At 50.6% G+C, this 14,135-nt stretch overlaps 1 protein-coding gene across 1 annotated transcript; it reads left to right on the forward strand.

Annotated features, from left to right (window-relative positions):
- The first annotated feature begins 1,533 nt into the window (after window positions 1-1,533).
- MRPL44 (mitochondrial ribosomal protein L44) lies at window positions 1,534-13,603 on the forward strand. The gene is made up of 4 exons (XM_029069624.1): window positions 1,534-1,739; window positions 6,012-6,480; window positions 9,488-9,666; window positions 13,255-13,603. The coding sequence occupies exons 1-4, from the start codon at window positions 1,549-1,551 to the stop codon at window positions 13,433-13,435; spliced, it is 1,020 nt and encodes a 339-aa protein (XP_028925457.1). The 5' UTR covers window positions 1,534-1,548; the 3' UTR covers window positions 13,436-13,603.
- Window positions 13,604-14,135: the final 532 nt, after the last annotated feature.

A 14,135-nucleotide genomic window follows, 5' to 3' on the forward strand; every position in this document is an offset into this window, starting at 1 on the left:
GTGTCGCAGGGACTTTCTCGTCCCCGTCACAACCCCAGCCACCGCTCAGTGTGCTACTCTTAACAAATTGACCCAGATTGGTGGTATTTCAGCGTGGCTCAGTGGAAAGAGCCCGGGCTTGGGGGTCGGAGGCCATGGGTTCGAATCCCAGCTCTGCCCCTTGTCAGCTGGGTGACTGTGGGCAAGTCACTTCACGGCTCTGGGCCTCAGTTCCCTCATCTGGAAAATGGGGATGAAGACTGTGAACCTCAGGTGGGACCAACTGATCCCGACTCTGCCCCTTGTCTGCTGGGTGACTGTGGGCAAGTCACTTCACGGCTCTGGGCCTCAGTTCCCTCATCCGGAAAATGGGGATGAAGACTGTGAGCCTCACGTGGGACAACCTGCTTCCCCTGCATCTCCCCTAGCACTTAGAACAGTGCTCTGCACGTAGTAAGCGCTTGACAAATACCAACAATATTATTACTCTGTATCTACCCCAGTGCAGAGTAAGCACTTAACAAATACCAACATTATTGTTATTATTATGAACGAACGAATGAATGAATGAATGAATGAATGGAAGAACGAATGAACGAATGACCAACTGACTGAGCGAGTGGGAGCCCCCAGTGAGTCCGTCAGGGCATGAATGAATGAATGAATGAATGAATGAATGAATGAATGACCGACTGATTGCCTGACTGAGTGAGTGGGAGCCCGGGTGAGTCCATCAGGACCTGAATGAATGAATGAATGAATGAATGAATGAATGAATGAATGAATGAATGAATGACCAACTGACTGAGCGAGTAGGAGCCCCCAGGAGTTCGTCAGGGCCTGAATGAATGAATGAATGAATGAATGAATGAATGAGCGAGCAGGAGCCCCCGGGGGTCCGTCAGGGCATGAATGAATGAATGAATGAATGAATGACCAACTGCCTGAGCGAGTGGGAAGCCCCAATGAGTCCGTCAGGGCCTGAATGAATGAATGAATGAATGAATGAATGAATGAATGAATGAATGAATGAGCGAGTGGGAGCCCCCTGTGAGTTCGTCAGGGCCTGGATGGATGAATGAATGAACGAATGAATGAATGAACGAATGACCAACTGCCTGAGCGAGTGGCAGCCCCCAGTGAGTCCGTCAGGGCTGAATGAATGAATGACTGCATGACTGAATGACTGCTTGACTAATCGCCTAACTGAGCGAGCGGGAGCCCCCGGGAGTCCGTCAGGGCCTGAACGAGCGAACGACCGACCGACCGACCGACCGACCGACCGACCGACCGACCGACCGACCGACTGACCGACTGACCGACTGACCGACTGACTGACTGACTGACTGACTGACTGACTGACCGACCGAATGAATGAATGAATGAGTGAAGGAGCGAGCGGGGGGGCGGGGCTGGGTGCTCCCGCCTCTGCCTTCCGGCGCCCGACTTCCGGGGTGCGGGTTTTCGGGGAGCAGCCGGCGGCGCGCGCCCTTCCGCTTCCGGCGGCGCGCGCCCTACCGCTTCCGGCGGCGCCTCTTCCGTCCCCCGCGGCGCCCTGGGGACGCGGCCATGGCGGCCCGGCTGTGGCGGGCGCTGGTCCCCTCGCCGGCCGTGCCGCCGCCGCCGCCGGGCCGGGGCTCCGGCCCCCGCCTCCTGCCGAGCCGGACCCTCAAAGGGGGGCTGAAGTCGGCCCTCCGCTTCGAGGCGGAGCGGGAGCGGCGCCAGCGCCTCAAGTGCCCGCCGCCGCCGCCGCTGCGCCGGTAGGCCCCGGACCCCCTCTCTCTCTCTCTATGAGCCATTTGAAGCGCCGGGTTGGATCCGAGAAGAAGCCGCGTGGCTTAGCTGCAGGAACTTGGGTTTGGGAGGCAGGAGACCTGGGTTCGAATGCTGCTTCACCGCCTATAACCGCCCTCCTCATCATGACGGTGTTTCTTAAGCGCTGACTAGGAGCCAGGCGCCGTTTGAAGCGCCGGGGTGGATCCGAGAAGAAGCCGCGTGGCTTAGCTGCGGGACCCCCGGGTGTGGGAGGCGGGGGGAGCTGGGTTCGGATTCTGCTGCACTTCCTATAACCGCCCTCATGATGATGATGATGGTGTTTGTTAAGCGCTGATTAGGAGCCAGGCACTGTTTGAAGCGCCGGGGTGGATCCGAGAAGAAGCCGCGTGGCTTAGTGGCAAGAGCCCGGGCTTGGGAGTCAGAGGGCCTGGGTTCTAATTAGTAATAATAAATAATAATAATGGCGTTTGTTAAGCGCTTACGATGTGCCAAGCACTGTTCTAAGTGCTGGGCGGGGGTGGGGGAGGGGTACAAGGTAGTCAGGTGTCCCACTTGGGGCTCACAGTCTTAATCCCCATTTTACAGATGAGGGAACTGAGGCCCAGAGAAGTTAAATGACTTGCCCACAGTCAGCTGACAAGTGGCGCACCGGGGATTCGAACCCAGGACCTCTGACTCCCAAGCCCCGGCCCTTTCCACTGAGCCACGCTGCTTCTCTAATCCTGCCTTCACCTCTTAGGATCATCATCATCTTCATCATAATGGTGGTATTTGTCAAGCGCTTACTATGAGCTGGGCACTGTTTCAAGCGCTGGGCGGGGGGGATCCAAGAGAAGCCGTGTGGCTTCGGGGCAAGTGCCCGGGCTTGGGAGTCAGAGGTCGTGGGTTCTAATCCCGGGCTTCACCGCTTGTCTGCCTTGTGACCTCGGGCAAGGCACTTCTCTGAGCCTCAGTGACCTCATCTGTAAAAGGGGGATTGAGTCTGAGCCCCTCGTGGGACCACCTCATTACCTTGTATTCACCCCAGTGCTTAGAACAGTGCTTGACACACGCGTGCTTAAATACCGTCGTTATTAATTATCATTACGACAAGACAGTCGGGTTGGACACCGTCCCCGTCCCCCGGGGGGCCCACAGTCTCAGTCCCCGTGTTTCACATGAGGGAACTGAGGCACAGAGAAGTTACATGGCTCGCCCAAGGTCCCGCAGCAGACGAGGGGCAGAACGGGAATCGGAACCCCTGACCTTCTGACTCCCGGGCCTGCGCGCTATCCACTAGGCCGTGCTGCTTCTCCACTCCGCGGTGTGACCTTCTCCGTGTCTCTTTCCTCATCTGCAAAATGGGGATTTAATACCTGGTCTTGCCGTTAGACACTGAGCCCCACGTGGGGCCTGACTGTCTTGTATCTTAGCGCACCGCTCAGTCCACTCCCTGGCACAAAGCAGCGTGGCTCAGTGGAAAGAGCCCGGGCTTGGGAGTCCAGAGGTCATGGGTTCTAGCCCCGGCTCTGCCACTTGCCAGCTGGGTGACCTTGGACAAGTCGCTTAACTTCTCTGTGCCTCAGTTCCCTCATCTGGAAAATGGGGATGAAGTCTGTGAGCCCCTGTGTGGGACAACCTGATTGCCTCGTATCTACCCCGGCGCTTAGAACAGTGCTCGGCACACAGTAAGCGCTTAACAAATACCAACATTATTATTATTAACAACCACCCTTCCCCAGGTAATCTCCCAGCACCCTGATTTATCAGCCAACCCAAACACTGACAAATTTAATTATATCGATCCTCCGTTCCCTCTCCTGTGTCAATTCAGTTGTACCTTGAATCGTTTGTAAATATATTCTTGTCACCAGCTTTAGAGTGGACGGGGAGGGTGGCCCGTCTTGTTTCCTTCTCAAGTGCCTAGTACAGTGGACCGCACCGAGTTGGGTGCTCAACAGATACGACTACTAGAAGGGTTTCCCTCGTTTATCGCAGCGGCTCAGGAGCAAAATGGAATGATGTTAAAAAAAGACTACCCAGTACCGACTTCCAAAATGGACTAAGAAAACCGCGTTAGGACTGTGGCGGACTGCGGAAATGCTTAAGTTTATGCGTCCGGGATCTCAAACTGGGTCCCGGTTAGATCGCGGATCACGTTTGAAGTCACTCTACTTGCTCGAGTTGGGCTCTTCCGAGATCCAAAGCGGTTTGCTCCGGTTCTGTGAATCTCATGTGGGACGGGGGGGGGGGGCTGCGTCCCACCTGATTACCCCGTATCTACCCCAGTGTTTAATACAGGGCCTGGGACATCACGTCATCATCATTGTGATGGTGATCGATCAAAAAGTAGGACAGAAAGCCAGGACCACGGCACTTCTCTTCCCCACGATCATCATTAATACTATTTATTGACCACCTGGGTGCAGAGCACTGTATTAAGCACTTGGGAGAGTACAGTGGTTAGCGGTCACGGTGCCTGCCCTCATTAAGTTTTCTTGGCATTGGGCTGTATTTGTGAATCGCTCTTTAAAGGTTTAATATGCATTATTAAGTTCTCGTTGGGCGGGGAACGTGTCCTCTACTTCAGTTGCGTTGTACTCTCCCAAGCGCTTAGTACAGCGCTCTGCACATAGTAAGCGCTCAGTGACTACCACCGATTGATCGATATTCGTTTCTCCTTCTCCACAAGTCCGCCACTGCTTCCGGCCCATCACCGGTCTTCAGATTTTCAATATCCATTTACAGTAATAGTAGTTATTAAGTCCCTACTGGGGGAAGTACTTACCCTGTAGATACCAAGTAGCCACCAACAGCAGCGGCGGACCTCTGGTAGCCCTGGGGAGACCAGGAAACATAATAGACGTCAGTTACGTGTGCCACGTAGGACCATTTTGAGAAATCTACAGAACCTAGAGACCCTGTGGGACTGCTGACTGCCCCTTCCCTACCCCAGCGTTTTTGGACTGTGAGTTTGGGTTTTCATTTTCTTTCTTGGTAGAAAAGCTGTTTGCATTCATTCAATGGTATTTATTGAGGGCTTACTATGTGCAGAGCACTGTACTAAGCGCTTGGAATGAACAAATCGGCAAATACTGTTTGCATATACTGAGCCTTCGCCTTGGGCAATACAGAATTAAGAATGACACGTCCCCCGCCCACAAGGAGCTTACCTTTTGACTGGGGAGATAGATAGGCAGAAAATATTTAGGACTAGATTTGCCAAACTAAATAATCAAAAGCAGTAAACACATACGGAGAAGTCCTGAGGACGGTGAGGAAGGCAGCGTGAATTTACGCAGTGTGTGCCCTCCCCTTCCCCCCAGTCAAAAACTGAAAGTAGAATGATTTGCTCTACTCTGAATAAAATCACAAATTCTTGGTATGTTTTAACGGCTCAATTTGGGGCATGTAAATGCAAATATGACAGTGTCCCTAAAACATATAATGATGGAAAAGTGATGTTCAGCTCTTTTTCAGAAAGGCCACGCCTTGCTTCAAGGAAAAGTGATATTCATCTCCTTTTTAGAAAGGCCACGCCTTGCTTCAAGGAATATTTATTGGCTCTCAGAAGAGCTGTTCTTTGCACTGTCAGTGAACTATTGAATGTCACCTCATTCCAGCTCCCGGGACAGGACCCTGCTGGGCTAATGGGAGCAGATTTCAGGGAACAGAGGTAGAGGGTGACTGACGGTGATCGTACAGCGGCTCTCTTTGAGAATAATGGAGGGAACAACTTTTCAAGCTCATCCTCACTACCTCCGTCTGCCAAAGCCGGCTACGCGTGTCTCTGTGTCCGTGCCTTAGTCTATATATATAGGTCAGAGAGAGAGAGGGTGTATTTAACTGAACGTATGTGTTTGTGTCTGAACGTATGCTCTAAAGCGTGAGAAGCAGATTGCCGTGCTACTGACTGTGAATAACAAGGAAAAGTGTCGGCCTGATCAAGTAAGAATGAACGAGAAGAGGCGTGTGTGTGTCAGTGTGCGATAAAGGCAAGGAAAGATCAGGGGAAGAGAGCAGAGATGGAAACGGGTTGGGGGGGGCCCGAGAAAACTAGGTGAAAATATTTTTGATTTTAGCTGCTGCTTTCCCCCTCACCTGTGGGAAAATTAGTCCTGGGTAATAACGGTAGGCATTTAGCACTTTTTTCCTCCAGTGGTTTCCTGCCGGTCTTTGATCGCAAACGACAGGTTAGGCTTCGTGGGCTCGGACGGCGCTGCCTTCCTTGTTCTCCTCTGTGCCATTTCTGAATGTGTTCTCTTGGAAATTTTCAGATCACACAAGCCCAATTGGGATTATCAGGCCGAAATACAAGCATTCAGCCGCCGACTTCATGAAAACTTTTCCTTAGAGCTCCTGAAGACGGCGTTTGTTAATAGATGTTACATTCAAAGCGAGGAGGCCAGGCGCCAAGAACTCGGAGTAGAGGAGCAAGCGGCGGCCCTGAAGCTCAAAGATAATCAAGAACTCTCCGAACAAGGGGCTGCCTTTTCCCACACTTACCTCACTCAGCTGTTTGAAGATACTTTCCCAAACATGCCCCCGGAAGGCGTAGCCGCTCTCGTCGGTTTTCTCACCGGCCCCGAAGTCGTGTGTCACGTGGCCAGAAACCTGGCGGTGGAAGAATTGACGCTGAGCGCCGATTTCCCGGTGCCCCAGACCGTTCTCCGCCAGACTTTCTTCGCTGTACTGGGGGCATTACTGAAGAGCGATGGGCCTCAGAGGACAGCAGTTTTCATCAGGGTACGTAGCATCTTTCCCACAGTGGTGTACGTATTATGGTTAATACGGTATTTGGTAAGCGCTTACTGTGTGTCCAACACTGTTTTAAGCGCTGGGGTCGATACGCAAGTTGTGAAAGAGGAGTTGCCACCGAGCAGGAGTATACTATCGATTCTCCTCCGAAATGTTATAACCACTCAGGGGTCTGTATCGAGGGATGCGTGCGCAGAGCGCTCTCCTAAGCGTCAGGGAGAGCACGGGCTACAGTCACTGCACATTATGTTCACGCCGGGGAAACGACCGGCTCTCACCGTTAACTCCTAGTAATAATAATAATAATGTTGGTATTTGTTAAGCGCTTACTATGTGCGGAGCACTCTTCTCAGCTCTGGGGGAGATTTACAGGGTGGTCAGGTTGTCCCATGTGAGGCTCACAGTCTTCATCCCCATTTTCCAGATGAGGTAACTGAGGGACAGAGAAGCCAAGTGACTTGCCCGCAGTCACACAGCTGACAAGTGGCAAAACTGGGATTCGAATCTGTGACCTCCGACTCCCAAGCCTGGGCTCTTTCCACTGAGCCACGCTGCTTCTCTACATAATCATGCTCCCAACGCTACATCTGAGAATAATAATGGCGTTTGTCAGGCGCTTACTATGTGCCAGGCACTGTACTGAACGCTGGGGTGGATACAAGCAAATCAGATTGGACACAGTTCCTGTCCTATCTGGGGCTCATACAAGCAAATCGCATCGGACACAGTTCCTGTCCTATCTGGGGCTCACAGTCTCGATCCCCATTTTACAGATGAGGTAGAGTGAGGCCCAGAGAAGTGAAGGGACTCGCCCAGAGTCACACAGCAGATGAGCGGCGGAGCCGGGATTAGAACCCTTGACCTCCTGACTCCCAGGCCTGCGCTGTCTGGAGACAGCGGTTCATACAGAACCAGCATTTGTTTAAGCACTCACCCAATCCCGCTGATGGATCGGTGGCTCCGTCACCCCATCCCGCCAGACAGACCATCCCCGGTCTTGGCTTGGGCTCGGAATGCCAGACCGCCGGACTCCCCGGGAAACGGCTCCCCGACGGTCACCGACCCTTTAAGTCCCCCCCCCCCCACCCTCTCTTTCAGCCTCTTCATCTCCTCGACCCTCTTCTCCCCGTTCCCCCGTCTCCATTTTTGATGTATAGTGCGGCATTTTTTCATTTTAATTGTAATTTTTAGCGGCAGCCCCCACCTCCGCCAATCCCTCACTCACCCACCATGCCGGCCACGGAGGCAGTGTCAAGTCGACACCCAGGCAAGAGGCAGTGGGAGCCCGAGAATAAACGGCGTCCATCCTGCCCCTCGTCTGTCCCCGTCTCTTTGGCTGTGTCAGGGAGGCAGAGAAGGGAAAGGGGACAGGGCGGCTGCCGTTAAGAATTCGGGTAAAAATGATAGGATAAAACTACAGCGCTCTACAGTACAGAGGGAGCGTAGTAGGGAAATAGGGTGGGCAGGGGCGGGCGAAAGTGGAAAGAAGGAGTCAGGGATTTTGTTTTACCTGAAGTCACTTCGGAGGGGTCCTGGAATGACTCCCGATTTATAGCCAGTAAGTTTACGGGAGAAACGTACCTCGGGATACCGTTTTGACGCAACCGCTTTTCAAGGAACGGAACGTGTCTGGAGCTGTGCCTGTCGAAGATATGATCCCTGGGTCGAGGAGCTTTCAGTCTCGTGGGGGAGGCAGAAGGAGGCAGAGCATTTATGAACAGTGAGGGCAGGGGAGAGAAGAATGCTGCCTGTGTCGGTAGCGGGAATGTGGTAGAATTAGCAGAGAAGTTGAGACATGTAAGTGCTAAGGGCGGTTGTGGGATTGACTCAGGCTGGCAAGGAAGGAGTTGATTGGGGATGCCAGGGACTGGAAGATTTGAAATGGAAGTGAGTCCTAGGAAGGGGAAATGGCCTGAGCAAAGGGGCAGAGGCTGGAAAGTGAAGAACAAGGCCCAGAGATAAGAAGGGTGTGAGGGGAGCAAAGAGGAAGAACTGGGTTGTGGTGGGTGAAGAGAGTTGACCTTAAGGAAGAGGAAGACAGCTGACGGACACCTAATTGGCCATTTTCCTCAGATCTAAAAGTAGCAACTCGGTTTTCCAGTGATTTCTGAACTAAGAGCCGTGTCTAAGGGCAAAAGTCAATTTGGGATCACTCGCGAGCCTTGGGGGTGCTGTGGGAATCCTCTCAGTGGACCCATCATCAGTGGTAAAGGTGGGCGAAGGTCTCACAGATTTGGCTTTTTGCTGATTTGGCTTTAACGCTGTACTCACCCCGCCCACCCCTGCCACTTAGGTACGCATCTTTGTACTTATCGTTTCCCCGCCTGTAATTTCTTTTAGTGTCTCAACTGCCCCACTAGACCGTAAGCTCCTTAAGGGCAGAAATGGGGCCTGCTTAACAGTCGTACTCTCCCAAGTGTTTGGATCATCGCTCTGTACATAGTAAGCCCTCAATAAATCCCATTATTGATTGCTTGGCCGGTCGCTGTCTCCCCCTCAGTTGAGAGACAGCCGTGGAGGAGTAGTCAGGTCTCTTTTCTGTGGGGAATTGAGTGATGATAACAAGGATAATTGAGCTTGACTTGTTCATTCCAAGCGCTTAGTACAGTGCTCTGCACATAGTAAGCGCTCAATAAATACTATAAATACTATTGAATGAATGAGCTAGTAGATTATGCGGGACCCTCGATTCTCTTCCTATTTGCTACCAGCCCTATCAGAGTTGTTGACAACACTAAACCCCTTTCGCGATAGCTGTCGAGATAGCTTTCACGAGATGAGTTTGAAAAAAGAGTCTTAGGAAGGAAATGGAAACGTAGGAAGACCTAGATGCGACCCCAAAATGTGAATATATCCTACAGTTTGAATTTAAGAGGGTTTAATCGTACCGTTTTGTGTCTTCACTTGTTCTCTTTTGTCGGGAGAGCACTTTGACTCAAAGCCGGTTTTTCCCTTCCTCCTGACCCATTCTCACAAATGTGATCTCGACCCACAGGACTTCTTGATCCCTCAGATGACTGGAAAAGAGCTGTTCGAAATGTGGAAGGTCGTGAATCCCATGGGACTCCTCGAGGACGAGATGACGAAAAGAAACGTTCCCATCCCCGAGCCCAGGCTTACCAGGCAGTCTGGAAGTAGCACGGTTTTACCGGTGTACTTCGTTGGCTTATACTGGTTAGTGACTCTCCGATCGTGATGTCCTTGTCGTTTCAGAAGGATCTCAAAGAAAGCCAGTTCTTCCCGGTCCAGAAAAGACTCGTTGCTGAGAACCTGGCACCACAGAGGAACTTGCTTGACATCTGCTGCCGCGAGAAGCAGCGTGGTCTTAACGAAAAGAGCAGGGCCCTGGGCGTGGTCAGAGAATCTGGGATTTAATCTCACTTCCGCCTAATAATAAGAGTAATAAAAATCATTGCGGTATTTTTAAGCGCTTACTGTGTGCCGAGCACTGTACCAAGCGCAGGGTGGATATAAGCAAATTGGGTTGGACACGGTCCTTGACCCACGAAGGGCTCACAGTCTTAATCCCCATTTTCCAGGTGAGGTAACTGAGGCCTAGAGAAATTAGGTGACTTGCCCAGGGACACACCCACAGCAGCCAGTGACAGAGCCGGGCCTAGAACCCAAATCCTTCTGACTCCCAGGCCTGTATTTTATCCGCTAGGCCGTGCCGCTTGTCTGCTGTTTGTCCCGGGGCAAGTCCCTTAACTTCTCTGGGCCTCAGTCTCCTCAGCTGTAAAATAGGGATTAAATACTTACTTGCCCTCTTACTAAGACTGTAAAGCCCCACGTAGGGCAAGGGAATGTGTCGGACCCAATTATCCTCTAACTGCCCCAGGGCTTAGTTTAATATTAATGTTGGTATTTGTTAAGCACTTACTGTTCTAAGCGCTGGGGTAGATATAGGGTGATCCGGTCGTCCCACGTGAGGCTCCCAGTCTTAATCCCCATTTTACAGATGAGGTTGCTGAGGCACAGAGAAGTGAAGTGACTGGCCCACAGTCACACAGCTGCCAAGTAGCAGAGCCTGGATTCGAACCCATGATCTCTGACTCCCAAGCCCGAGCACTTTCCACTGAACCACGCTGCAGCGTTTGGCATAGAGTAATCACTTAGAGCGTACCCCCAACAGAACACATAGTAAGCGCTTGCCAAATACCGTCATTATTACTTTTATTATTATGGCCCCACCTCCCTCTAAGCGTTATTGTAGTCACTGAAAAATTTATGTCAGCCATTTTAAAAGAGGGCAAGTGATGAGTTTTCCACTCTGGGTTTTGGTGACCCACCTTCTGATGAAATGCCAGTCTCATTCCATAGCTCAGATGTTCATGGGCCCAGCTGGCAGTCTCCAGAAGAGCCACTGCCAGACAACGGTGCAATAGAAAGCCTGGATCACACTAGTCTCCTGCAGCGGCTACGCAGTGCGACTGTGCGACCGCGTCCATTACCTCGTGCGTTAATGTCCGTGGGTGCTCCGTAGAACGCCTCTTTCCACGAATCGAAGGGAGGGCCTCGAACAAACGGCCTTCCTCTGGAAAGGAGGATAAATCTAGTGGTCGAGGTCCCAAAATGAGTCTGGGTTTGGCATCTCTTCTCACTGGGCAGCTTAGATCCTCATTTTCTAGTTTTCAAATCAGAGAACAATTTGAAAGGTCTTCTATTCTGAGGATAAAAAAATGTGGTGTACAGTTTTAATTTCATAATACATACATTAGCACAGAGTCACCCTCATCCCTGTGTTGTCAGCCCAGAGGGCTTTGTCTGAATGTGAAAGGGTTCTAGACTTAGGTAGGGGGTCGGGGTGATAGGGACTAGCTGAGGCAAGACGAGAGCTGTGTACCTTGGCCGAAAGTTGAGGTACGAAGAAACCCTACCCACTCTTAGGGCTCAAAAGTCACAGTGTGTGAACTGGTCTGTGTAGAACCAGACTGTGAGCCCATCATCGGTCAGGGATTGTCTCTATCTGTTGCCAAGTTGGACATTCCAAGCGCTTAGTACAGTGCTCTGCACATAGTAAGCGCTCGATAAATACTATTGAATGAATGAATTTGACCACAAAACGTTTTCTAGTTGGAAACCCTTATTTAGCCACCTTATTTCAGTGTCTTAAGTGTTTATTTTGATTATAATGAGCCTCCTCCTGTATTTCAATCAATGGTATTTCCTAGCGTGGCTCAGTGGAAAGAGCCCGGGCTTGGGAGTCAGAGGTCTGCCATTTGTCAGCTGTGTGACGGTGGGCAAGTCACTTCACTTCTCTGTGCTTCAGTTACCTCATCTGGAAAATGGGGATTAACTATGAGCCTCATGTGGGACAACCTGATTATCCTCTACATCAGCGCTTAGAACGGTGCTGTGCACGTAGTGAGCGCTTAAATACCAACATTATTATTATTACTATATACAGTACAACAGATGAATCTGAACACTCAACTTTCCTAGGAATCTTGGATAATACCATTTGACCTGAAAGCTATTCTCGACCGTCCCCGCAGTGGGTAAAAGCGGAGGAGAACTCGGTAACGTCACGTCCGTATGTCTTCAAGTAGCTGGGTATAACCTATCACTGCCCAGAGCTGTCATCCTTAGCCCCTTCCAAAAATATTACTGACTTGAAGAAGGAAAAAAAAAACCAGCCAAAAACCAAAACTGTCGCAACTGAAGCAATGGTAATGAAATAACATAAAAAGATACATACCGACAAGCTTATCTCCCTCCCTACTTTCCCCACCCTTGCCCACTCGAATCCCATGCTCCTACTGATGTTTGTGCTCCATCTGACCCCTTGTCTTAAGCATGTGGTTTGGGGGCAGCTCCGAGCCTTGCAATCATCAGCCCTTTAGGAGCAGTGATAGCATTAAGCGCTTCGTCCCGCATGCATCATACTAGGGGTTGGAAAAGGATTCTGTGAGTGGGGTCAGCCAGTCTGTAGGAGAAACCCACGGGGAAATGGGAAGGCCCAGGCGGAGAACTGGTGCAGAGGTGCAGGCTGAAGCCTCCCCTGCCATTCTCCCCCTTTGGGAGTTGCCCCTGAACTAAAGTGTTGCTACACAGCTCCGGCCCTGGAAAAAAAACCAGAGGTGGAGATGAGCCAAAGGGGGGGGGAAATAGTCTTAGAAACACACAAAGATAGGCTTTAGAGAAGCAACAGATTATCGGTAGCCTCATTTTGCTTGTCGGGTACTCTCCCAAGCCTTCAGTACAGTGATCTGCACACAGTAAGCACTCAGGTATACAACTGAATGAGTTGAATGAAGGGATTAATGAATTTGAGGGTGCGCGGGCACGGCTAGCGGGAATTGCACAAGAGTAATTCAAAAAGTGACTGTCGGCTTTCTCCCGGCCGTATGTCTTGTACCACGACCATTCGAACTCAAGATTCCTATCAATAGATAGCGTTTCCTCTGGGGATCGTTATGACGGAAAGGAAGATTCAAAGTGCAGTTCATCCACATGGTTCCTGTTTGCGTAATAAATCTCATTTCAGACCGGTGACCTACAGCGACACGCTCATGCATTCTTACAGAGTTTGGGGTGCTTTTGAGCCAACTCAATTCTCTACTCTTTCTCGGCATCCTAATAAAAGCTGTTGGGGTGAAGCTGCACCCAAATGCCTTGGGCTAACTTTGGAAAGTCCTGCCTGATTAATAACTTAAAAAAAAATAAGATCTCCCAGACTGCCATGTAAAAACATATTAAACGCGATGGTCTTTTAAGATGTACGCCTGTGGGTACTTACCATTTTCTCACTTCTTTTTCTAGTGATCAGAAGCTAATAGCGGAAGGACCAGGGGAGACCGTACTGGTTGCAGAGGAAGAAGCCGCTCGCGTGGCCCTGAGGAAACTTTACGGCTTCACGGAAAATAGGCGACCTTGGGATTATTCAAAACCGAAACAAGACTCGAGAGCGGAAAAGGCTTTCCTGTCACTGCCTGCTAACTAATCAAGCCCAAGGTAGCGCAGAGGCAGAAGAATTTAAGAAGCAGACTCGGAGAGATCTCGATTTGGTAGAAGAGGCTGAGTTGTAATTAGTCCTGATTTGAAGTGGAACTGTTTAAAATGTTTATTTGCCAATGCTATCAATAAAAAAAACTTCCTAAATGGTCATTAATTTGGGGGTTGAGAATTATATTAGGGGCTTACAAGGGGCCAGCAGGTATTGTACCAGGCACTGGAGTAGATGCAAGATAATCAGATCCCACATGGGGTTCACAGTCTAAGGAGGCGGGAGAACAGGGTTGAGGTTTATAAACTCTCAGTGTGTTAGGAGCTGAAAAAGTGTGAGTTCACACGGTGGCGATTTTCTTGACACGGGGATTGCAGTCTTGCAAAACTCATGAATGCAAGCAAGAATGCAATCCCTGAGTTATAGGAGAATAACGTTAATAGTGGTATAGGTTAAAGCACTTACCATGTGCCAAGCATTGGGGTAACTACAACATATGCAGACTAGGCACAGTCCCTGTCTCACAGGGGGCTTCCCATTTTACAGATGAAAAAACTGAGGCATACAAAAACTAAATGACTTGCCCAAAGTAACACTGCCGACAAATGGGAGAGCCGGGATTAGAACCTAAGGCCTCTAAGTCCCAGGCCCATCCTCTTTCCAACGGTCCATGCTGCTTTTCACCCAAGAGAAATGG

This window comes from Ornithorhynchus anatinus, chromosome 7, assembly GCF_004115215.2.
Source record: "Ornithorhynchus anatinus isolate Pmale09 chromosome 7, mOrnAna1.pri.v4, whole genome shotgun sequence".
NCBI lineage: Eukaryota > Metazoa > Chordata > Mammalia > Monotremata > Ornithorhynchidae > Ornithorhynchus > Ornithorhynchus anatinus.